Source organism: Lissotriton vulgaris, chromosome 7, assembly GCF_964263255.1.
Source record: "Lissotriton vulgaris chromosome 7, aLisVul1.2, whole genome shotgun sequence".
NCBI lineage: Eukaryota > Metazoa > Chordata > Amphibia > Caudata > Salamandridae > Lissotriton > Lissotriton vulgaris.
Window position 1 is genome coordinate 1103366939 of NC_141695.1, and position 24102 is coordinate 1103391040.

Genomic DNA, 24102 nt, shown 5'->3' on the forward strand with positions numbered 1-24102 from the left:
AGCTGGCTCTCTGTAGTTAGGTTTTCCTATGCTTATTTCTTCTGTTTAAAATCAAGCGCTGGGATGCTTCCGAGTAGCCATGCGCTATAGAAAAACCTTTTCAATTCAATTCAATTCAATTCAATTCCTTGTCCTATAGCGCCCTCCAGCGCAAGTCGTGGTTACGACTTGCGTTGTAAAAGACGCATTGAAAGGGTACTGCGGAGTAAAATCCGTGTGGTAAAGGATGTTCCCCTGCACTTTATACTGTTTTGTAATTTCTACAGGGATCTTAGGAAATCAAATCTGCGCCCACTTTTTATTTCCAATAAGTTGTACTCCTATAAAACCGCTTTTTATTTTATATGTAAATTAGATCATGTTACGATCTGTAATGCAGTAATTTCCTTCGCTCAATTAGCAATTAAGCGAAAGAAAATGCTCTCATATTTGGAATCACTTGTCTATGAGACTGATTAGTTGATTAAATGCTGGGTTTTATTTCAGGTACCTTTTTAAGTTTGTTGTAATTCTATGCACCCCATGAAATGTTATTGATTAGTATGGTGTTTATACATCAATAATGAAATCATATCTTTTTTTTTTATTAATCTTTTTATGAGGGGGGAAAAGGGGATTGTAACACGAAGAAATGTTTTTATTGCTATATTACTTCCCTGAATCAATTTTATTATGTAGAATGCTTTTATGGATATTTTTCATATTGAATAAAGCTTGTTTTGACTTTGACTTTGATTTTATTTTAATGATGGCACAGGTAATAAAAGCTGATAAAGCACAGCAGATGTCAACTGTCTCAAGGTTACGCAAAAAGTTAAAAGCCTTCTGATAAAATGAACATCGCTCTGCTAAGAACAGCAGTTGCATAAACCATTGTCTAATATCAGAATAGAAGTTCCAAAAAAGAATAAAGTGCATTGTCGATTGATTTGATTTCCCATCACATGGGCACTTTGGTAGATTGTTAAACCACATATATATTTTCAGAATTGCAACATGTTGGTGCACAATGCCCATAATAAATCAAGTGAGGAAGAATCTCTTCTGTACATCGATATTTCTGGTATATTTGTAGACCTTGATATGTGGATCCTTCCAGGTTTATCGAGATACAGTAGATTTATACATCTCTTTTGTTTCTCTCTCTAGGTTGCGCTTTTCAATACAAAACAACATAAGTTCTTTTTTACTATACTGAAGAACGCTGGCTGGACATTCAATGAATACGTTCTCACCAATTTCCTTGTGTAAGCCTCTAACATATGCCAGCTGGGGAATCTTGTCATATTAACACAGGGCATGGCAGTCATTTATCAGATCTCTTGTGAATTTTATTCCAGCCTTGATCCAAATGTTATACCACCCCACTAGAGCGAAAAGGTCTCTACTGTGCTCAAGGAAAGTAATATCCAATTCCCTATCGATATTATAAGATGATACTGAGTGGAGAACTGCAAGAAGTTTGCGCAGAAAAGAGTTTTCTTATTTTTGCTTAATTCAGCACCCACCATATCCCACAGGACCGCCCCATGTGTGGCCATTGTAATACACTCACTCTTATACATATGAAACAGCTCACGGATGGGTTTATTACCAATTTTAGTGGCAAATCTAAACAATGTCTCTATGGTCCTTTTAAAATTGAGATTGGTTAAGTTTATTTGGGGTCCCACATGTACACATCTTAATAAAAAAGCACATCTAGATAGGAGATGTTTTGAACCTCCTCCAATCTATGGTCCCTCACAGTGTGAACTTTCTTCTTTGCCTTCTCCCTCCCACATACCATGATGAAAGTTTTTGCCAAGTTTAGTTTTAAATCTTTTTGCTCCATATAAGCAACAAAACCGTTAATCAATTTTTTAAGTCCATTTACGGCCCTAGATAATAGGACTGCATCATCAGCATAAAGGAGCACGGGTAGGTCAAGGTCCTATTCTAGGCACATCAATTGCAGCTTTCTGTTTACCCCATTTATATTAAGAGAGAATGGAAGTGGGGCTAAGATGCATCCTTGCCTCATACCTCTGGTATCTAAATCCTGTAATATGCCGTCCCTCTCGTCCATATCTCACACAAGTCGTTAGTGAAGCATACATCTGGGACAAAAATGATTCCATGTCCAGAGAGGGGCCCGTTTTTCAAAGTTTGTTATGATTAACAAGGTCAAAAGAGATACTAAGATCTGCAAAACAAAGGTGTATTTGACCCTGCTTGGCTACAGTGTATTTAGGGTAAAAAGGCTGGAGGTTAATGCATTGTTCTGGTGTACCTATATCTTCCTTGAGGTGCCTATATCTTCCCCTAAACCATACTGGGAGTCTTTCCAAATGTGATTATTAACTGCCCAGGAGTCTAACCTCTCCAGAGTGATATAGCACTTAGTACCCCCATCACCTTTTTAAAAATGGGGACAATTATGAAATCAGTCCAGGTGGGTGGACTAAAAGCTTTTGCTGCTGCATGAAATACCTGCATCAGGATAGGAGCCACAATGCTAAACAGGATCTAGAGGCGTCCACAGGGTCCCCCATAAGGGCGTGGGGCTTTCTTAGAAGATGATTTTTCTACAGCAATTTTCACCTCTGTTAGACTTACGGTCTGTAAGGGAAATGTCATTGATCCTGGACTCATGTCCTCAGGAGTAAAGGATTGTTTTTTCTGAGGATTGTATATACTTTCAAAGTGATGTATCCAATCGGAAGCAGAGACTAAAGCCTCAATTCTCGGATCTGAACTATCCCTGAGTAATGGAAAACGTACAGCCCGATTCATCATCGGCATGTTTTGCGAGTCTGTAATAGCGAATAATAAGGAATCGCTATAACAGACTCGCAAAATGGAATTCATGTAGGAATCGCAAAATAAATTGCAATTCCTACACATTCCTTATTTGCGATTAGCAATTTGCTAATCGCAAATAAGGGTGCGATTTCAAGGGTGCTAGGGGTGTCCAAAGGACACCCTGTAGCACCCCTGAAATGTAACCTACATTGGTGTTGCGCACACACATGTCCAAAGGACATGTGTGTGTGCAACATGCAACTTAGAAAAATGCATTTAAAAGCATTTTTCTAAGTTTTCGCTATTTACCACGAGGTTTGACCTCGCGGTAAATAGCGGGCCGAAATTGCGATTTCGCAATTTAATAATGGTTAATGAATTGCATTTAAGGAATCTCAAATAGAAATTCCTTAAATGTAATTCCTCGCAATGGAGCGAAAGCGCAATTACCGTTTTTTGCATTTGGGATGATGAATCCCAAATGCAAAAATTGCACTCGCAAAGGGCCAGATTCTCAGAATCTGGCCCTTTGCGAGTCCAATTAAGCTTTATGAATCTGGCCGTTAGTTAATAAATAGTGAAGTATCTTAATCTGAGCAATTTTGCATTACATTTAGGGCCTTATTACGAGTTTTGCGGTCCCGTGAACACCGTTATTGGCAGTCCGAGCATGGAGAGCCCTTCAGTCTGATCGCCATATTACAAGTTGGGTGCATTGGCTTTGAGAATACCGCCGCTGGACACCGGAGACCACCAGCATACTGCAAATGCCAAATTAGCATTGGAGAAAGGCAGCCGCCATAGGGCGGTATGGGGGAGCTGTACCGCTGTGCGTATTAAATGTTGCCTAACCCACAAGCAGACCGCGGCAGTCCGACCGTCTACTTCAAGGTGTGGCGATGAAGGAGTTGGGGTGCATATAACCCCCTTTCTTCTTCTACCAGGCAGAATCCGACGTGGATCTCTGTCTCCAAGTCCCCCCTTCACAGCAAGATCTTCACCTCGAGGAGTACGACTAGGGGTGGGTGGAATTTGCGTAATCGCGTTACGCACATCTTTGGAAAACGGTAAAAAATCTCCGCGAACACGCAGAAATTCCGCAAACAAGCGGAATTTGTTTGCGATGCTTTTTTACTGTTCGCAATCGCTGTTTGCGTGCTCTGGGAGAAATATCTCGTGAACACGTATTTGAGAACGCGAATATGCAAACAATTTTGCAAAGTCGTGGAACGCAGAATTTTGGGCAATTTTGTGTTCTCCATGGAACGCAAAATTACCCAAATTCCACAAATTCCGCAAGCGGAACGGAATTTACTGCCCAGGCCTAATTACGACCGTGTGTACGGCGATATAAAAGTGAGTTTTTCGTACCATATACCTATTGCCAAGACTGACCACATATGGGCTGAACACAGGTAATGGGTATATGGTATTTATCCACATATATCATGCATATGTGTGCATCCGACACATATGCAGTCGAATTGCACACACAGGCATCAATATATTTGGAAAAAGTACTCTCCATCACCGCAAGATCCCCGCCTTTACACCGCTGGACCTGTAGTTAACTTGGAAATCAGCGGTCGTTGGACCGCCAGCGCCGTGGGCTGCTGGCAAAGGCAGATGCAGTTCTACGCCAGTCTGACCGCCAAACTCCTAATAAGGCCCTTAGTCTGTATAAAGCACTTTTTCTGTTTGCTATTTTCTGGAAGAAATAGTTGCTATAATAGTTTTTTCCTATTGAGTTTCTAGAAGGCAACATTTTGAAGTAACATAAATAATTTATATCTAATACAATTGAAGAAGAACATCCATTGTGATGGAAGAAGAGCTACATTGGAGGTCAAATTGGAAAAAAGAAAATAACCTGTATAACTCAATACTGCATTATTATACAGGGCAAGAAGTAATAAAAATAAAGCAGGGTATTAATATATGCCCCAATGAATACTTTTAATAAAGTTAATAATTCTAGGGACATTTACTATTTATGTTGACCCAATGGTTCTAAATATTGTAGCTAGATTAGCTCCTGAAATCTTGTACATAAACCAATTTTACCCAGTCTTTTAAATATTTCTTTTATCATTGACTACTAGGTTCTTTAACCCCTTCGATGCTGATGACGAGCTGAGCTCGTCATCAGCCACGGGGGGCTGTGCGGATGACGAGCTGAGCTCGTCATCTAACGCGGCTTTTAGAAAAAAGCCACGTAGCGCGAAAATTACCGCTGCAGCGATGCAGTTAACACAGGACACACAATGGCCAAGTCACTTATGCTGATGAATTCTCTTTGATTTAGATTTCATGAGCTGGAATACACCAGCACCTTATAAGTGAAGATGTTCTATTTAAATCAATTAAAATGTGGCTTTACACAAATGTGGATACTTTTTATATCTTGAATCCCCAGAAATAGCCCCCAGATGGATGATTTGTGCATGTGTATCAACTTGTATTAGATCTTTAGGTATTGTGAAGAGGACACTGTTTTAAAGTGAACATTTTGTGAACACTGTCAGTGACATATGTCATAAATCTCTATAAAGACCAAGCCTAACTACAATACAGTCTACACATACAGGTTGTCCTTCTTGCTTGTGGGTACACAGATCGTTAACTAAGTTCATGTACATTCTTTACAATTCCTGAATGCTTAAAAAATATTCATCCCTCGTAGAAACAGAATTTAAGTAATTGCTCACATTATTGATACCAACGCACCCTCAGTTTGCACTATACCTTGAAACTACAAAAAGTCGAGTCCCCAATCATTAAAATAAATGCTTACCTATAAGAATTGAAAAGTGGCACTCATGGAACAGTACTGCACCCTTTACCATATGAAATCAAATTTAAATTACTGCACAATATCGCACCCATTACACGATTCCTTAGTGTTCACTTTTTTAGGGTTTCACTTATTGTAAAAAGAAAGTAATGTAATGTATGTATTGGCATTTATATAGCGCACTACTTACCCGTAGGGTCCCAAGGCGCTTCGACCGCTGCGAAACCCTTCCTGGCTTCCCTGAGAGATGGTCCCTTAATGGGTATCTCCGGGGTGAGACCAGGCATCCCCGGCGGTCTGGTGGGGCCGTTAGTGAAGATGAGGCAAGCTAATGCCCAGAGTTGCCGAGTGTGATCGCTGATCAGAGTGGGCACCGAGGCGAGAGAATTATCGAGTCCGCTGACCCTGGTCCAGAAACCTGCCGTGCCGGGAATCGAACCCTGGTCCCGGGCCGTCCTCTGCTCTCGGGTCTGCCGCCTCTAACCAGTGAGCCACCACTACTTCACAAAGTGTTTGGAAAATACTCGAAGAAAGTGTGCTTAAAGTGGAGACTGGGCAGCAATAATATAGCAACAGAAAGGGCATGCCACTATCTAGGAGCGTGGCTAAATGTTAAAAGAAAGGCAAACTTGCATCAGGCTAAGACGTAAGCCAAAATACAAGCCTCCATCTACGCACTGTGCAAGCTACGAGGCAAATTAGCCCAACCACGAAACCTATAAGGAAAGTGACAAAATCTAAATTGCCTGTGCTATAAAAGGCTTTTAGGGCTCCCCAAATACATAAAAAAAAGTCTTGATTAGTCTTGAGTATGGCCTGGTACAACAAAAATACATATATAGGAGCACCCTGGTAAAATTCTGGTTCAGACACTAAAAGCCCAGACAGGATCCTTTAAGGAGGTATTGAGAACGAAATTCGAAAGGGGATCGAACCCAAGGCAGCAGAAGTACTGTCTGGAGACAGCGGCTGAGTTGGGTCTATCCAAAGCGTGCTGGTCGCTAGAGGAACTAAACTATTCAGCAATAAAGAAGGCACTAAATAACCAAATCACCCGGATATCAAGGAATGGAAACATAGCCAAATTCCATGATATCGGAGGGTTGGTAGGCCTAATAAAGCGTATGAGGCACACAAAATCCAGCTATACATGAACAAGTCTCCAGGACAGTGCTTGAAAGAAATTCAATGGGCGCGCTTAGTTCCACTGTCAATACAGGAACTAAATCCGGGCTGAAAATCCCTGAGTAACATAACCTTATGTAGGCTGTGTAACTACAGTGCAGAATCGTTGGTGCATCTAATATGTTGCTGCCCTGCCCTACTCCAACACCGTTGTAAATTGTTAAAAAAAAAACTTTTTTAGAGCATGGGCTCAGAAAATGCGTTGATGCAGCTCCATGTCCTGCACATTGCCCTCGGACCGGGCACACTTTGGCAAATTCATGAACATAACTCGAAGGGACCTAATTGAAAACATTACAGATGCAAACTGTGTAGTCGTAACTGCAGTGATTCCTGTCGGCACAGAAGAGGACGAACAGTGAGGCTCCCTCTCCAGAGAAAGGACCACGAGGGTCCCATGAAAACTGTAACGCCTCAAGCAGATTCTTTTTCTCCTAGTCAATGATTATATAAGAGACTTAGATATTTTAATCACAATTTAATCCTACATATTTAAGGGCAATACCCCATTTCACAAATGGTCTGTGATCTGTTTTAACGTTATGTTTGATACACAATTTGATATATGAATAAGAAAGGTGTGGGACTTTTTTTAAATGTTAATTGTTGTAATGTATCGCAATTTTGCAATGATTTTAAGCATGCAAATAAATACATTCATTCGCTTCTTGGGAGCGCTTTTTTCCAGATTTATATGGGTTACATTGGAAAATGCAGATTATAAAACAGTAATGCATGGAAATGTAACAATTAAATCGATTGTGCATTTCAACTTGAAATGTAAAGTAGTTTAAACGAGAAATGTCCATACCAAGTATGAAAGCTGCTACGTAGTTGGATATCTGTCCCATTCCGACTATGAGGAAGAACACAGAAAACATTTCCCAGCTTGTTGAGAAGACCTGGATGAAGCTGAAGCCAGTCTGAACTGCCATAGTACCAAAGAGCACCAGCTTCCTGCCAAACCTTTCACACAAATGAAGAAAGAGAAGAAAACATTGTTTTATTGATAAGCATAAGGAACGTCACAGCCTATCAATACAGCACAATGTCAAAATGTATGCAAGGAGAGAGTGCCAAGTTAAGGCATGATTTAGTCTCTGGCTGGCCAAAATCCTGCTTTCCTGTCGGAAGAAAGCTCGCAACTGCCATGCTTCTGGCCATAAGTGCCGTGTTTTTTCATTTGAATCGCTTGCCACAAACTTGCAGAAATTGCGCAACAGTCCATTGTGCTAACAGTGCAGAATCTATCAGCCAAAACAGAAGTACTCTAAACCACTACCGGAAGGGGGCAGGGTTTCAAACTCTTAAACACAACACATATGACTTGGTTACAACACGTATGTTTTTCATTCGGAGCTGCTACTTCTTGGAGCTAGATCTGCACTTTACCAGTGAACATTAAACATGGGCCTCGCCTTTTAAATCACAAGATTGTATGGGGGAACTGGGAACATTTGAATAGGAGTACTGGTCACGTGCTGTTCAGGACATAGAAATTATATAGGGAAACTCAGCTCCGAATTATTACTATCTATATTTAACATCAATGGAATCACTCATATAAGAGCATGAGCATATGAGTGCTGCCGCTGGTGATAAACAGAGTAGTAGTGCTTATGTTAACCCCAGTATGGCACACCCACCTCATAAACCTACACATGAGGCAGGAGTTCAGTTGCACATTTGGCACGGTTGAATGTGTTTTTCTCCGTGGTCAGTTTACTCGGATATTTAGCAGTTTTTGATGCACTAAATATTTGATAGGAAGTTCTCAATTTCTTGCCATTTGAGATCAATACTGCAATTTTTGAACCAGCTCATTAGGATTTCATGGCAATTCTTGACGTACATGTGAGGTACTGGCAGTATTTGGTAGATGGACTGCCGCCAACTTCAAGGGGACTATAATTGGTTTATAGGCAAATTCTGGTGTAAATAGAAGTTCTGCAACAAAACTAGTGCTGCCTCTTTTCACTCTACACAACAAGAAGAAATGCCAGTACTGATTCATTATTCAAAAAACTGTTTCCATCAATGCATAGACCACAAGACAATGCATCCGAAAGCTCATTAGTAGCTATTTATTCAAATGTACTCTTTTATAAATCTCAAAAAATTCAAGGTGTTATTCTTTAAAACACAATACAAACAATGAAAATAATAATGGACACAGGAGCTAAATGAAAAAATCAATAAACATTCATTCACTCTCACCACAAACTCACTCTTTTCACAACACACCTAACACGTTCAACCTACTGGGTGCAAAAACAAAAAAGGAGAATCAATACACCACTTGAGGAGCACCTGGACTGCCAACACATACTAATTACACCATTAATTTTTCCTCAACACACCGTACAAAACTCCAACTGACTGTACAATTGATCAACACAATCACAATAATTAGGTGTAACTGCCACAATTAATTGGCAAAAAGAACAAATTGGCTGAACCGATGGTCTATGCGTTTCAAATCCCTTTATTCTTGGGATTCTCCTCAGGACCAAAACAATCATAGCGTGTGAACACAGTAGTGACGATAGCAAAATAATATACATTACACAAATAATGACAATTTATCCCTTGAGTTGGGTCAGGGGTATCTAACCCATACCATTCTCTAACATTTTCAAACGAAATCAGCCCTGTTAAGGAAAAAAAGCTCCAAGTTTAATCAAACCTGCTTTGCTCCATCTTTCTACAATAGAGCCGTTAAAAATCTCAGGCAAGATGGGATTATTACAGAGTGGTGTATAAAAATTCAGGCAGCCCAGCCCCATATGTTTCTGAATAGATTTCATAACCTTGCATCCGCCTTGTAGCATCTTAAAACGGACTTGCTTGAAGTGATTATCATTCAGGTGCAGCCAGGACCACCCCAAGCTTTGTTCCCATAACAAGCTCGAGTGGGGAAGGTATCTCTTCTATCCTACTTTCTCTCGGTTTTTCCTGAATAAGAACTAGATTATCAAGTATGGTAGTGGTCCAATAATAAAGAATGATGTTTGGTAAAGCAAGCCCTCCCCTTTTCTTGGGTAAAGAGAGAAATTTGAATGCTTCTAGGCTTCACATATTCCCAGATGAATCTGGAGAATAGGTCCTCAATTCCTTTGAGACATTTAGTATCAAATTCTAAAGGAATTGTCCACAACAAATACAAAAACTTTGGAAAAAACTGCATTTTGATGATATAGCATCTGCCAATAATGGATAAGTGTAGATTGTGCAATCTAGCCAATTCTGTTTACTTTTAGCAATTAGTGGCTCGATATTATTCTTAACAATACAGTTCGTATTTGCAATGATATCTATCCACAGATATGTTGCTTTTTTAACTACTCGACCATCATTAGTCATACCATTCTCATTGCAAATAATTTGAGTTTTATTGCGATTGAGGGAGTACCCAGAGAGTGACCCAAATCTCGCCGCCTCTATTTCACCTATAGCTACATCAGGATCAGGGGTCACCAAAGCGATATCATCAACATATGCCAGAACTTTGGTTTCCCAGCCGTTGGTTACAATGGGCCTGATAATATTATTACCTTCTAGCTGGCGTAGAAAGGAGTCAATGTATATTGCAAATAGCAGAGGCGAGCTTGGGGAGCCTTGTCGGGTACTCCTCATTATTTGAAAAATGTCTGTTAATTCTCCATTCAACAAGAGTGTTGCAGTGGGATGGATATAAAGCATTTTAAAGGCCTGCAGAAATCCCTTTCCAATCCCCACCTTCGACAAAGTCTCCCATAGGAAAGACCAGGAGACTCAGTTGAAAGCCTAATCTGCCTCCAGCAATATTAGTGCTATTGGCTCCTTAGTAATGTGATGTGCATCGAGAAGTGTGATGGCCCTTCTAATGTGATCAGTCGTCCCTCTTTCAGGTATAAATCCATGCTGTTGTTTGCATGTGGCCATGTCTGAACTGGGGTGGCAGAGTGGGCTAAAGAACGGTGATGGATTAAACCCAGATCAGTTGACTGGGGGTGAGTGCTTGTATTGTCAACGCTCCGTCCATCATTTCCTTTGTTTTTTCTTTGTACGCCATAAGTTGGCAGGGTATGCTCAGACGTGAGTCCCTTGCTCACTTTGCCACTGGATTCACGCAAGCCGGGCTGAAGACGGCTGAAATGCCAGAAACCGGTCCTCTGTAGCTTGTTTCCGGTCCAGGGAAGGCATGGCTTTGCAGTTCGGCTTGGACTGTTTCCATGAGGCACAGGGACAGACTGATTTGCATATGGCCATGTCTGAACCGGGGTGGCAGAGTGGGCTAAAGAACGGTGATGGATTAAACCCAGATCAGTTGACTGGGGGTGAGTGCTTGTATTGTCAACGCTCCGTCCATTATTTCCTTTGGTTTTTCTTTGTTCGCCATAAGTTGGCAGGGTATGCTCAGACGTGAGTCCCTTGCTCACTTTGCCACTGGATTCAAGCAAGCCGGGCTGAAGACGGCTCAAATGCCAGAAACCGGTCCTCGATAGCTTGTTTCCGGTCCAGGGAAGGCATGGCTTGGCAGTTCGGGCTGGACTGTTCCCATGAGGCACAGGGTCAGACTGATTTGCATATGGCCATGTCTGAACTGGGGTGGCAGAACGGTGATGGATTAAACCCAGATCAGTTGACTAGGGGTGAGTGCTTGTATTGTCAACGCTCCGTCCATCATTTCCTTTGGTTTTTCGTTGTTGGATATAACCATATGGATAACCGAGGCCAAGCGTGTAGCTGAGATTTTGGAGTAGATCTTAATGTCCGTGTTAATTAGTGTTATGGGATAGTATGACCCGGGATCTGTTGGTATTTTATATTTTTGAAGAAATATTATGATTTTGGCCTGTGACCAAAATTCTGGTGGTTTGCCCCCTTGAAAACATGTGTAAACAGCTGCGTCATACAGTTTTTAATATTGTGTTGCCATTTTTTTATACAATTCAAGGGGTATGCTATCAAGGCCGGTATCCTTGCCACTGGGCAGGCTATTGATACACAATAGTATCTCCAACCATTGGGGCAGTTGTTCCAGTTGTAGCTGTTCCTCCTGAGGGAGATCCTCTGTGGGCATCTGGTTAAGAAATGTCACCACATCCGCTGAATTTCGTGGTGAATCCTCATAATAAAGCTTTTGATAATAGGAATAAAATACCTTTCGAATACCAGCTGGGTCTGAAATTAGTCCTTTCTCTGGGTCTTTAATCTCTGCAATTAAATTCCGGGTTGCCTTTTGTATGGCTCTTAAGGCAAGATGATGACCCACTTGCTTGCTGAACTCATAAGCTTTCTCTCACCAGGCGGCGAGTTTGTCAACCGCACCGTTGGCTAAAATCTCCATAATTGCTGATTTAGCAGCCATAAATCTTGCTTGTGCTTCACTAGGATCGCCTTCATTTTGCATTACTGTGATCAGTTCTTCTGCCACAGCGAATTTAACCAGTAGATCGTTCATTGCAGCTTACTTTTTTTATTCAGCGAAAGAGAGAATCTAAGTGATTCCCCACCGTATTCCTGCTTTAAGTATATCCCAAACTACGTTGATTCTGGTGCTTCCTACGTTCTCCTTAAGGAATTGAGGTATCCACCCCTTCAAGTGATCACAATATTCTTCATTAAAAAGAAGCCCCGCTCAAAACTCCCAGTAACAGCAGCACCCCCTGTAAATCCTCCCATCTTAATCTCTGCTATTAACGAGTCATGATCTGCCAATATACAAGGTTTTTTTTCGATTCTGCAGTCAGGAGTGAGAAAATAAAATGTAATCTATTCTTACATGTTTGCTATGTGGATGTAAAAAGTAGGTAAATCCAGGATTTGTGGGATTCTGCCAATTCCAAAGATCCATGAGCGCGTTCCTGACAGAATGCCTTTAGAGCTCGAAATACCCTTGGTTTACGACTCTTATATATCCAACCTAAATCCTGTCTAAAAATGTTAACGCCATGCAAGTTTATATTAAAGTCCCCGCAGATTATTAACGGGCGTGGCCAGGTAGCTAGTTCATTATTTACAAGATAAAACACAGTTGGGTCGTCTAAGTTACTACCATAGATGGAACATATAGTAATTGGGTCCCCATTACTCCTGTGAGATTCAGTAATTGCCCACCTCACTAGCTGATCCACTGACATGCAAATGAATTGTAAAGTGTGATTAGATGCTTATATTGCGACCCCGCGCGTGCAAGAGTTCTGCATCGTAGCCACCACCAGTGTATACCCAAGTGCTCCTAATGGATTTTTGTGTGTTTTCAATATGCGTTTCTTGCATGCAGATTATGTCTGCCTTCAATAACCCTAAGCCTGCTGCAGTGTTCCATCTTTTTTCAGCATCGTTGAGGCCGCAAATATTCATTGTGGCGATGCATATCTTATTCATTAATATTTGAATGAATGCTTATACCCTATTATGAGCAAAAACTTTTTTTTTTAAATCCCCCTTTTACTGGACCAACCCCCCATTGCCACAGACCGTGATTCTCGGATCTCCCACCGATACAAAGCTAGCACCTTCCTCGCCCTCAACACAGGACGCCACGCCACCTGCCACCTTGTGTCACCGAAGGATACCGAAGGACCCTTCTCTTGACAAAACTGCAGCTACACCTTCGCCCACATCCACATGCCAGCTCCTCTTGCCACCCAGCCGACCAACAGCGCACCCGACCGGCACAGCTACATCCTCCTCAACACTCGCTCCCTCCACAAACACGCCATAGAAATCTGGGACCTTCTCGACGCCACCTCCCCTGACATCGCCTTGCTCACAGAAACCTGGACTAACCCCATCCCAGGCTCAGACCACTACTGCAATCCTCAATGGCTACAAAATCACCCGCAAGGAACGCACCACCGACCAGGAGGAGGCATCGCCATCATCCACAAAAACACCCTCCACCTGACCACTTACTCAGACGACCCAACGACAACCATGGAACACTTCCACTTCCAAATCGCGACCAATCCCAACACCATCCTCTGTGGCACCCTTGTCTACAGGCCTCCAGGCACCTGCCTGTCCTTCACCGACGCCATATTCGACCTCATCACACCCAAGGCTCTCACATCCATCGATTACATCCTAGTCGGCGACCTCAACTTTCACCTGGATAACCCCAGTGACCAGAACACCGCATCCCTTCTGGAGAACCTCGCCAACATAGGACTCAAGCAGCTAGTAACCGCTCCAACCCACATGGCGGAACACACACTCAACCTAGTCTTCTCCACCAGCGGAATCATCACCTTCAGCCAACACCAGTAACTCCTCTGGACCGACTACCACTGCATGCACTTCCCCTTAACCACACCCACCGTACACCACCGCCCTCACCGACCCCTGTCATGACTCGCACTAGGTCACTGAAGAACATCTCACCGCCTTCCTCAGCAGTACCGCACTGCCGACATCTGCAGATGCTAACACCTTAGCACACAACCTTCACCGATGGATCTCCAACTACGCAGACATTCTGGCACCCCTCAAGAAATCACCTGGCAAGCAACACTCAAAAAAAGCCAACTGGTTTCCTCCAGCCTTCCACAAGTTCAAATGCACCTGTAGACGACTCAAGAAGAGATGGAGGAACAACCCCCGGAAATCAACGGAACCTTCAAAACCGCAGTCAATACACACCACCTCCTCCTCAAAACCACAAAGAAAATGATCCGCCAAGACAGACTCAATGACAATGCACACAACAACAAAGAACTCTTTGACATTGTCAAGGAGTTTGCCATGCCTAACGGCAAGATCACAGACGTCCCACCTTCGCAATAAACTTGCACCTTCTTCCACCACAAGATAAGACAGATCTACGACAGCTTTGACAACCTAGACCATCCCACTATACCAGACACCACACACAACAACCCTGCACCACAGCAGATCCTGCTCAACTGGACTCTTTGCCCTTATCATATCTTCCATAGTGCAACCAACTCCATTGCCCGAGGTTCGCTGCACCATCAACTTCTCCATCAAGACCTTCCCCAATGACCTGCCATCAGGCGTCCCAACAAACCTCAAGAATTTCAGACACATCTCCCTGCTGCCCTTCACAGCCAAGGTCATTGAGAAGGCCTTCAACGCTCAACTCTCCGAGTTCTTCAAAGAGAACCACGTCCTGGACATCTCCCAATCTGGCTTCCGAAGCAACACCAAAACCGCACTCTTCGCCGCCACCGATGACATCCGCTCCAACCTCAACCAAGGCGAAACCACAGCCCTTATCCTTCTGTACCTCTCTCCCTCCTTTGATACCGTCTCCCACTGCACCCTAATCACGAGACTCCATGATAGGATCCACTCCTTTACTGGACCAACACAGCGAGTCATACTACGTCCGTTCCTCTAAGAACCTACAGAGATCAGCTGAGGAGGGCCTAGGGCTGCTCCTTGAGCACCCAACCTCTTCAATGTCTACATGGACCCCCTCTCTGCTTTCGTCAGGACTAAAGATCATCTCCTACGCCGACAACACCCAGCTGATCCTCTCCCTCACCAATGAACCCACAGCCACAAGAATCAAATTCCACAGTAGGATGAAGGACATTGCCACCTGGATGAAAGGTAGCTGCCTCAAGCTAAACTCAGAGAAGAGCGAATTTCTCATCCTGGGACTCACCCCATAAGCCTGGTACTACTCCTGGTGGCCCACCGCACTGGGAACCCTGCCACTCCCATGGACCACGTACGTAACCTCTGCATCATACTGGACTCCTCGCTCATAATGAACCACCAGATCAACACCATATCCTCATCTTGCTTCCACACGCTCTACCTGCTTCAACAGACATTCAGATGGATACCCACAGAATTCAGAAAGATAGTCACCCATGCACTCACCACCAGCAGACTCGACTAGTGCAACGTATTCTACACAGGTGTCACCCAGAAAGTCCTCAGGAAACTACAGAACGTTCAAAACGCTGCAGCCAGACTGGTCTTCAACATCCCCCACCACAGCCACATCACAAAACCTTTGAGAACTCCATACTCCCATTTAACGAAAGAATTACCTTCAAACTCCTCAGACATGCCTAGAAAGCTCCCCACGATGCAGTACCGGCATATCTGAATCACCGCCTCTCATTCCATGTACCTGCCACACACCTACGCTCCACCGAACTGGCCCTGGCCATCACCCCACAGATCCACAAGACCAGGACCGGCGGTAGATCCTTCTCCCACCTCGCCGCCAAGACCTCAAACATCCTGCCTCTCCACCTCAGGCAATCTCCAAATTCAGGAAGGATCTCAAGACCTGCTTTGACTGAACCCCTGCGCCCAGGCAGATCAGCAGTCCCCCACGCCTTGAGACCCTTATGGTTGAGTAGCCGCACTATATTAACCCCTGATTGTTTGATTGAAACAGTTGGAGACCATATACGCTTTCAAAAGGATAACGACTGAGGACCGTGTTCATGCAGAGGAGGTCTGAACACATGAATCATTCTAGCCCTTTCTTTGAGTAATGATGACAAAGAGAACCAGCAGATGAGTACCCGAACAATCACACACACAGTAAGTACTATATAAATACAATTACAGTCAGCAGGCATCTAGAGTAACCGTGAGCAATGAACTCTGCACTGCTAGCGGAGATTTGTTGACTACACATTACAATGAAAACACGGAGTTCATTCAAAAATTCTCACTCTGTCACGTAGCAGAGTTAGCTACTGTACCCACAACTCTTTGATAAAACAACTTAACCTTTACATGCTAAAAAAAAACATATAACCAATTCACAAAAGTGAACTTTGAAAAATATTGGGAAATGTGAGAGGTGATGATTTTGGGGTCACCCCTAAACTAGGTGGAGGACCAAGCAGATGCCTTAAACACGAAGAGCATTTCATGCGGAACGATTCGGTGGTGGTCCCATCCTCCTAGGACCACCCCAAGCAAAGTTATGGGCAAAAATACAATGCCAACCAAAGGCCCAGCAAAGCATTATGGGGCAATATTCTAGAGTGCAGTGAATATTATAGTATTAGCTCTCAGCTGAGCCAGGAGAGCCTGCCCCTTGAGGAATGTTTTGATATTGGATACTATAATATTAACTGCTCTTGATTACTAAAGAGGACATCTGCACAGTCTCTGACAACACCGTGCCAGCCTCTTGGGGAATTACTCAGGCTAACATCTGTATGCCACTTGAAAATCCGTATCATGTATGCATTGCCGAAATACAGCAAAATATAGGCCAGTGCAGGTAATGGAAAATCTGATCCAAAAGAGCTCCCCAGAAAATATGCAAAGGGTTTGGCACTTTCAAGCATCTGTCAGTTCAGGTCTAAGGCATATAAAAATCGGATTTTTCTGATATACTTAGCAACTTTGTATATGCCAAGAATCGAAGTAAAGTGTTCAAACTCTGACTGCTGTAAATAAAACCTGGGTGAGCAACATAGGGCTCAATTCTCATCATTTATTTATTTTTATTTATTTATTTATGTGATTTTATATAGCGCGAACTTTACCCGAAGGTGTCAGAGCGCTTTACATAAGAACCAGTTGAGAAACATAAGGACTTTAGATTACATGCGTTACATAAAGGATACAAGCAGAAAAAAAATGTAAATGTACAAGATGTAAAGTCACATAAGGAGGAGATACAAATGGATATACTCTAAGAGTCACATAGGAATGGTAGATAGTACAAAGGTCTACTGCATATACTAGTGATTAGAGTTATCTCTATATACATAGGGAAGGGATACACATGGATATACTCTAAGAGTCTCAAAGGAATGGTGGAGAGCACAGCGGTCTACTGCATATACTAGTGATTAGAGTTATCTCTATATACATAGGGAAGAGATATGACTGGATATATTCTAAGAGTCGCCTAGGAATGGTAGATGGTACAAAGGTCTACTGCCTATACTAGTGATTAGAGTTATCCCTATATACATAAGTATACAAACACAGTAGATTTCCTCAGGCAGAGTTCCATTAAGTGGGGTAGGAGGGGGGAAGTAGTCACAACATCAAGGGAGGGTGGGAGGGATTCGAGGGTATGGAGAGAAGGCAAAACAGAGAGGGGAAGAAACATTTGAGGATCCTCAAGGGGGAAAAGAGGGAAAAGGGTAAAAAGACGAGGGAATGGACAAGATGACGGGTCGGGAACCAGGGAAAATACTGCCGAGAACAGCTGCAAAATGGTCAAATGATTCTCCAAGTCTTATAGGAGTTCCCTGTCCGGCCTGAGGCCTGCTTGTAAGGGTGCTTGTAAAGGTTCAGCAACCAGCCGCTGGCAAAGTCACAAATTAAAATTTAGGGTGATCCGCAACCAGACAGTTCGGGGGCAGTCGCTATCTTGCTCACCGGTGTTTGCAACCAAAAATTCCAATTTTAGGGCCAGCTACACAAGTTAGAGCATTGATATTATGCCCATGCAGCTCCAACCAAACTCCGGCGCTGGAGCACGCTCTCTATTCCGGAGTGTGGTGCTGAAGAAATCCTTTCTGTAGCCTGGAGAGCAGGGTGGACACGGAGCTTCAGTTCCAGGCGCATTTGAGGGCAATTTTGGACGCCATGTTAAAGACAGGCATGTAAGGGTGTAAAGCGCCGCAGACTCCACCGCCTCCAGGGACCCCCAGCGCGCTTCACGGGGCTCACCTCTAGGATCCTCAAGGTTCAGGAGTGTCAGTAGCAGCGATGTTTCTCAGAGGGGTCGGGCTGTCTCATCACGGGCGGGCTCCGGCCGCCATCTTGTCCCTCGCTGGATTGTTGAGGTCAGGCAATGAGGATGCACAGCGCCGCAGAATCCACTGCCTCCAGAAACTCCGAGCACGCTTTGCGGGGCTTACCGCTGCGTTCCTCAAGGTGTCGGTGTGTTCATGGCATCTGTGGAGGTCACGCTGTTAGGAGGGGTCGAGCCGTCTCTCGTCGAAGGTGAACTCCGGCCGCCATCTTAGCCCTCGCTGGATTTTCTTCCCGGAGAAGTCGCAGCAGAATAAGGCCAGTGCAGACGCTCCCGAGAGAGCAAAATACATTCCGCCGGAGCCTCACAACATCCGACGCTGGTAGGTTCTTTTACAGCCGATTCTGCCTCGAGGGGCCCGCCACAAATTGCCCAGGTAAAGCGCGTGGACCGGGAGCCGAGAAGACTCCCGACTCCCGGCCACGCCTCCTGAGACTTTAAGAGCGTCTTAAAAGGTGCTCTAGGATAGCACGAGGTAATTGTAACAGTCTCACTGAAACAGATTTGGAATGAGCTATCCAACTAATTTACTGAATAAAGCCAATGCCCTGACAGCAACACTGTCAGGTTTTAGGCCAAGATAATGATACTCAATCTTTCTAAAGTTAGAAAGAGAGTTGAGATTGTGGAGACATTCAGGGGCAGATTTACAAGCCCCTTGCGACACTTTTATACTGCCGTTGCGTCACTTTTGTGATGCAGCGGCGGCGTAAACCATGCGCCACATTGCCACTTATTTACAATGTGACGCATCTAGGCAGATGCGTCAATTTGTAAAGCCCTGCGCCTTCATGTGGCCGCTCTGTCGCAGGGTGGGCGTTCCCTCGCAGGAAAGTCCAGTAAAACTGACGCAGTAAAATCTACAAGATTTCACGGAGTAATTTTTACGACGCTGCTGCGTCAAATCTTTACGCCTGCATGAAGCAGGCTTAATGAGTGACGCACCACTTTAAGTATGGGCGGCCCCTGTGCATTGCAGGAGTTGCGTCGCGCTCCAACAATGCGTCGCTCGTACGCCACAAGATGCGTCCCACATCTGCCCCTCCTTGCACCATGGTATGCCGCGTTGTAAATGCGACGCATACGAGGTGGCGCAAGGGGGGGATTGCGTGACGCATCTGTTCTGGCGCATCCCTGCCTATTTGCAGAGATGCACCAGAAGTTATAAATCTGCCCCTCTATTTGTTTCTGTGTGACAGAAAAAAAAACCATCGATGGAGATACCATGGTCATCATTTTATGCCTCCTAGTTCATGGCAATAAAATGACATCAGATACTTCAATTGTATCAGATTCTGACAGTGATGAATGATAGAGGGAATCAGGGTAACAAGAAGTCCACTTTTTATTATCTTCAGCACACGAGTTCAAAATTGCTAATTTACAAGTCTTAGGCAAGTGCAGAGACATGGTAAGGGAAGGGGCTGCTATTACTCTTAAAAGGCTATATATACAAACGTTTTTTATTTGTTCTAAAGAAACAGACTTTATTCTTACAAGGAACGGTTTTGATGTGATAGCCTGAAGAGGTCAATGAGCCCGGAATACTAAGAAAGGCTCAAAATAAACTTCGAAGTTGAGGAGTAGAAGTTACTGTACTCAGACACTCTAAGTAGATCCTAACATGTTGCATTATTGAGCACCTAAAGTTCTTCCCAATGAGATACAGGTCAAAAAACTGAAATAATCAATGGGTGAGAAACCAGGAAATGTGTCATACCCAAAAGATGCCAAATAAAAACTACCTATGGTGAGACCCTAGCTGCATCTGTGAGGCATTTAGGGCCTAAAGTATCAACACATTTCCCCATAGACACAGAATGGGCAAAACCCTTTGATACATCTGGCCCATAAAGGTGAAAACTGGTTCTTTCACTGCCTCTTTCAAAACGTGTTCCACAGCCTTCATTTACTACTAATAAAGGCACAACTCGAGTGGCATTGAACTGGTGGAGGATTTATTTATGGTACACTAGCATGCAAAACATCTTCACTTCCTTGACTTTGGATTGAGAAGTCAAAGAGAAGGCTCACTGGGTTTACTTAATTCTGGCATACACAACACTTACCAATCTGTCAATCTGTCAAATGTTGGCATCTTGGAATAACTGCATCCTTGAGGTCTTAAACTCGATGTACGGTTCTTTCAGGGAACTAAAGTGTTTACTAGTAGTGTTGCTTCCATGTCCAGCATTTTACAGGTATACAAGTGATCAGAGCTGCGCAGTCTTTCAGTTTTGGTGCAGGGGAACAAAAATGTAGACATCCCTATGGCCTTCAACGAAAGATCTTAATTTGGAAAGGTGGGTGGCATCATTGTGCTCTGGTCCAAAGTGGCTTGTATCTTGCCAAAGGCAAGGAATATTTTATGAACTTCAAGACAACAGACAAGTAAGACTGATTCAGGATTGACCAATGAAGTCCTGAGGAGCTAGCAGAGTTAGCAAGCAACTGTTGCTGATACTGCCCTTTACGCTTGTCTAAATATACACTTATCAGTTAGAGTTCAAAATAAAGAACCTGAAAAGAGCGCCTTAATAAAGCTTCAATGGTCATGAAACAGCGAGTCAAAATTAATCTTGTGACGATCCTGCTTCCTTAACAAAAGCATCAAATTCTCTTCTGCTTCAATGGGGTTTAACTGCTAAGTGAGAAGAATCACTTGCAGATGGAAAACTGCATTAACCACGCGGTCTGAACCACGAGTGCCATTACAACCCAAGCATTACCACGCTTGCCTTTACCACGCAAATGCCTTTACCACGCATATTCCTTTACTACACATATTCCTTTATAACGATTTTCGTGGTAAGGGCGGAAAGACATATGCGTGGCAAAGGCAGTCAGCACTCTAGACTCGGAGCGAATGGGTGAGAAGTGGGAGGTGTTGGAGACTTGGAGGGACTTCCTGCCTGGACAAGAATGTGAGGAATGGGAAGGACCGAGACTTGGCCTGGTGAGGATTTTCGTGGTAAGGGCGGAAAGGCATATGCGTGGCAAAGGCAGCCAGCGCTCTAGACTCGGAGCGAATGGGTGAGAAGTGGGAGGTGTTGGAGACTTGGAGGGACTTCCTGCCCGGACAAGAATGTGAGGAATGGGAAGGACCGAGACTTGGCCTGGTGAGGATTTTCGTGGTAAGGGCGGAAAGGCATATGCGTGGCAAAGGCAGCCAGCGCTCTAGACTCGGAGCGAATGGGTGAGAAGTGGGAGGTGTTGGAGACTTGGAGGGACTTCCTGCCCGGACAAGAATGTGAGGAATGGGAAGGACCGAGACTTGGCCTGGTGAGTAGTTTTCTGGGCAGGGTTGGGGTAGATTTTAGGGCTGGAATCCAGGTTTTAGGGCTCCTGGTGGGTGGTAGGGGTTGTTTTAGGGCTGGAGGGTCGGTTTAAGTGCGCAGGGCGGTGGGCTGAGATGGTTTTAGGGTGGGGAGGTCGGTTTTATGGCTCATGGCGGGGGGCAGGGGTAGTTTTCAGGGCTGGGTTTTAGGGCTCAAGGCAGAGGGTCAGGATAGTTTTTAGGAATGCGAGCCTGTTTAAGGGCTCAGAGCGGGGGTCTGGCGTGTTTTTGGGAAAGGGGTCAAGGCAGATTTTATGGCTGGGGGCCACTTTTAGGGCTCAGGGCAGGTGGCAGAGGTATTTTTATGGCTGAGGTCCGGGTAGTTTTCGGGGCTGGGTTTTAGGGATCAGGGTGAGGGGCTGGGGGTGTAACCTTTATCATACATATGCCTTTACCAATCATGCCTTTACAAGAAAATACATGGTAACGGCATGCGTGGTAAAGACGCAGTTGTGGTAAAGACTGCGTTGTTAAGGCAGGAGATATAATGCCATGCGTGGTTCCATCAAACACCCCTCGCGGATGCCACAATCTTGTAACTGGATCAGGTACTCAACTGATCTCTCTGGAGAGTATGGAAATTGGAATATATGCTGGGGCTGTGGTTAAGAATGCCCTGCCAATGTGTTATTAGTATGTGATTTAAATATTCATTTGTGCAAGGGTTCGCAAAAAGTTCTGGTCACCCACTGAGCTGCAGGACCTGGTTGGAGCTTCATGTGGAACACACCAGGCAAGGCGACTTGCTTAAGTCTATCATACGTGAGTTTAATTTAGTTCATGCCCTCGAGAAACTTGCATTTTCTTTCTGTCCCTCAATGACATCAACTTTTACAGGGTGGGATTGTGCTTTTGTAATTTACTTTGCCTTAGTCTCCGCCCCCTTCTACACACAGATAAATGATATTAAGACCCTATCAAGCCATGGGCCATGGCTAACAGTGCAGCTAAGATGGCAGCTTTGCCCTAAGCTCTGCAGTGCCTGCAGTGTAAAATGCTGATCGGGTGAACACTAACAAGTATAAAGATATATAGATGTGGTGGAAGACAGCGTGACCTTGGAGGAGTGACTGGGAACTTCCGAACTTCTCCAGGACCGGTGTTCTCCCGAACCGATATTCCCGCCACAGCAGATTCAACATGGCGGTGACGGAAGCATCTCCCACAGTCGAGAGAACTCTGCACTAAATTACTTGCACATCTGAGGTAATTACTAAGGTCCACCACCTGTCAGGACCACCAATTTCATCCTGTATGGGAAAACAAGCTCTGCAATATCTATTCCAACCAGTCAGGTAGTTTACATTTAATACTACGTGATCCGACAATCAGTACTTTTCCCACACATTTTTAATGTCTTGTTTTAGTGATGCATGCTTTCATTTCAGAAATATGCTTAACACTCAGTTTGCTAATGCTGCCTTACTCTCCATCAGTATCCTAATGTCTGTGCACTGTATTATCAAGAACTATGTTTTTTTTTACTGTAACCTATTTTGGTTGTGCTCATTCTCTAGCACAGACAAAAACTAGGTCCGGCCTCTACTATCTTATTCTGGGATAAATGTGTAAATTGTTCTTCTCTTCACAATTGTTTGATAAGATGTTCATGTTTTGAGTGTCATGTACAATGACACTTTACACCCCACCTTATTTTAATTCGCCCATCCCTGCATATCTTTTTCGCCAGCCAGCCCGCTTTACCAGTTACAAAGCGGTACAAAAGGGGGTGGTGATGGACAGAGCATCTGAACCAATCAAACACTCACACCCAGTAAACAGATCTGGTTTTAATCCATCGCCGTTCTTTAGCCCACTCTGCCACCCCAGTTCAGACATGACCATATGCAAAGCAGTCTGACCCTGTGCCTCATGTGAACAGTCCAGCCCGAACTGCCAAGCCATGCCTTCCCTGGACCGGAATCAAGCTTCCTAGGATCGGTTTCTGGCATTTCAGCCGTCTTCAGCCAGGCTTGCTTGAATCCAGAGGCAAAGTGAGAAAGGGACTCACGTCTGAGCATACCCTGCCAACTTATGGCGAACAAAGCGGTACAAAAGGGGTGGTGATGGACGGAGTATCTGAACCAATCAAACACTCACACCCAGTCAACAGATCTGGGTTTAATCCATTACCGTTCTTTAGCCCACTCTGCCACCACAGTTCAGACATGGCCATATGCAAATCAGTCTGACCCTGTGCCTCATGGGAACAGTCCAGCCCGAACTGCCAAGCCATGCCTTCCCTGGACCGGAATCAAGCTTCCTAGGACGGGTTTCTTGCATTTCAGCCGTCTT

General features: G+C 44.1%; 1 protein-coding gene across 3 annotated transcripts in view; it reads right to left on the reverse strand.

The window, feature by feature from the left end:
- The window catches only part of LOC147702977 (organic cation/carnitine transporter 2-like), a 562174-nt gene that overhangs the window by 388737 nt on the left and 149335 nt on the right, over positions 1 to 24102 (reverse strand). For 2 of the 3 annotated variants that reach the window (XR_015297558.1, XM_086931557.1), the window contains exon 3: positions 7575 to 7729. The exons of the other annotated variant lie outside the window; for it this stretch is intronic. Coding sequence is in view for 1 of the 2 variants with exons in the window: in XM_086931557.1 (XP_086787683.1) it covers positions 7575 to 7729 (155 nt within the window). In the remaining variant the exon portion in view is untranslated. The remainder of the gene's footprint in view (positions 1 to 7574; positions 7730 to 24102) is intronic. 3 annotated transcript variants of the gene reach the window in all.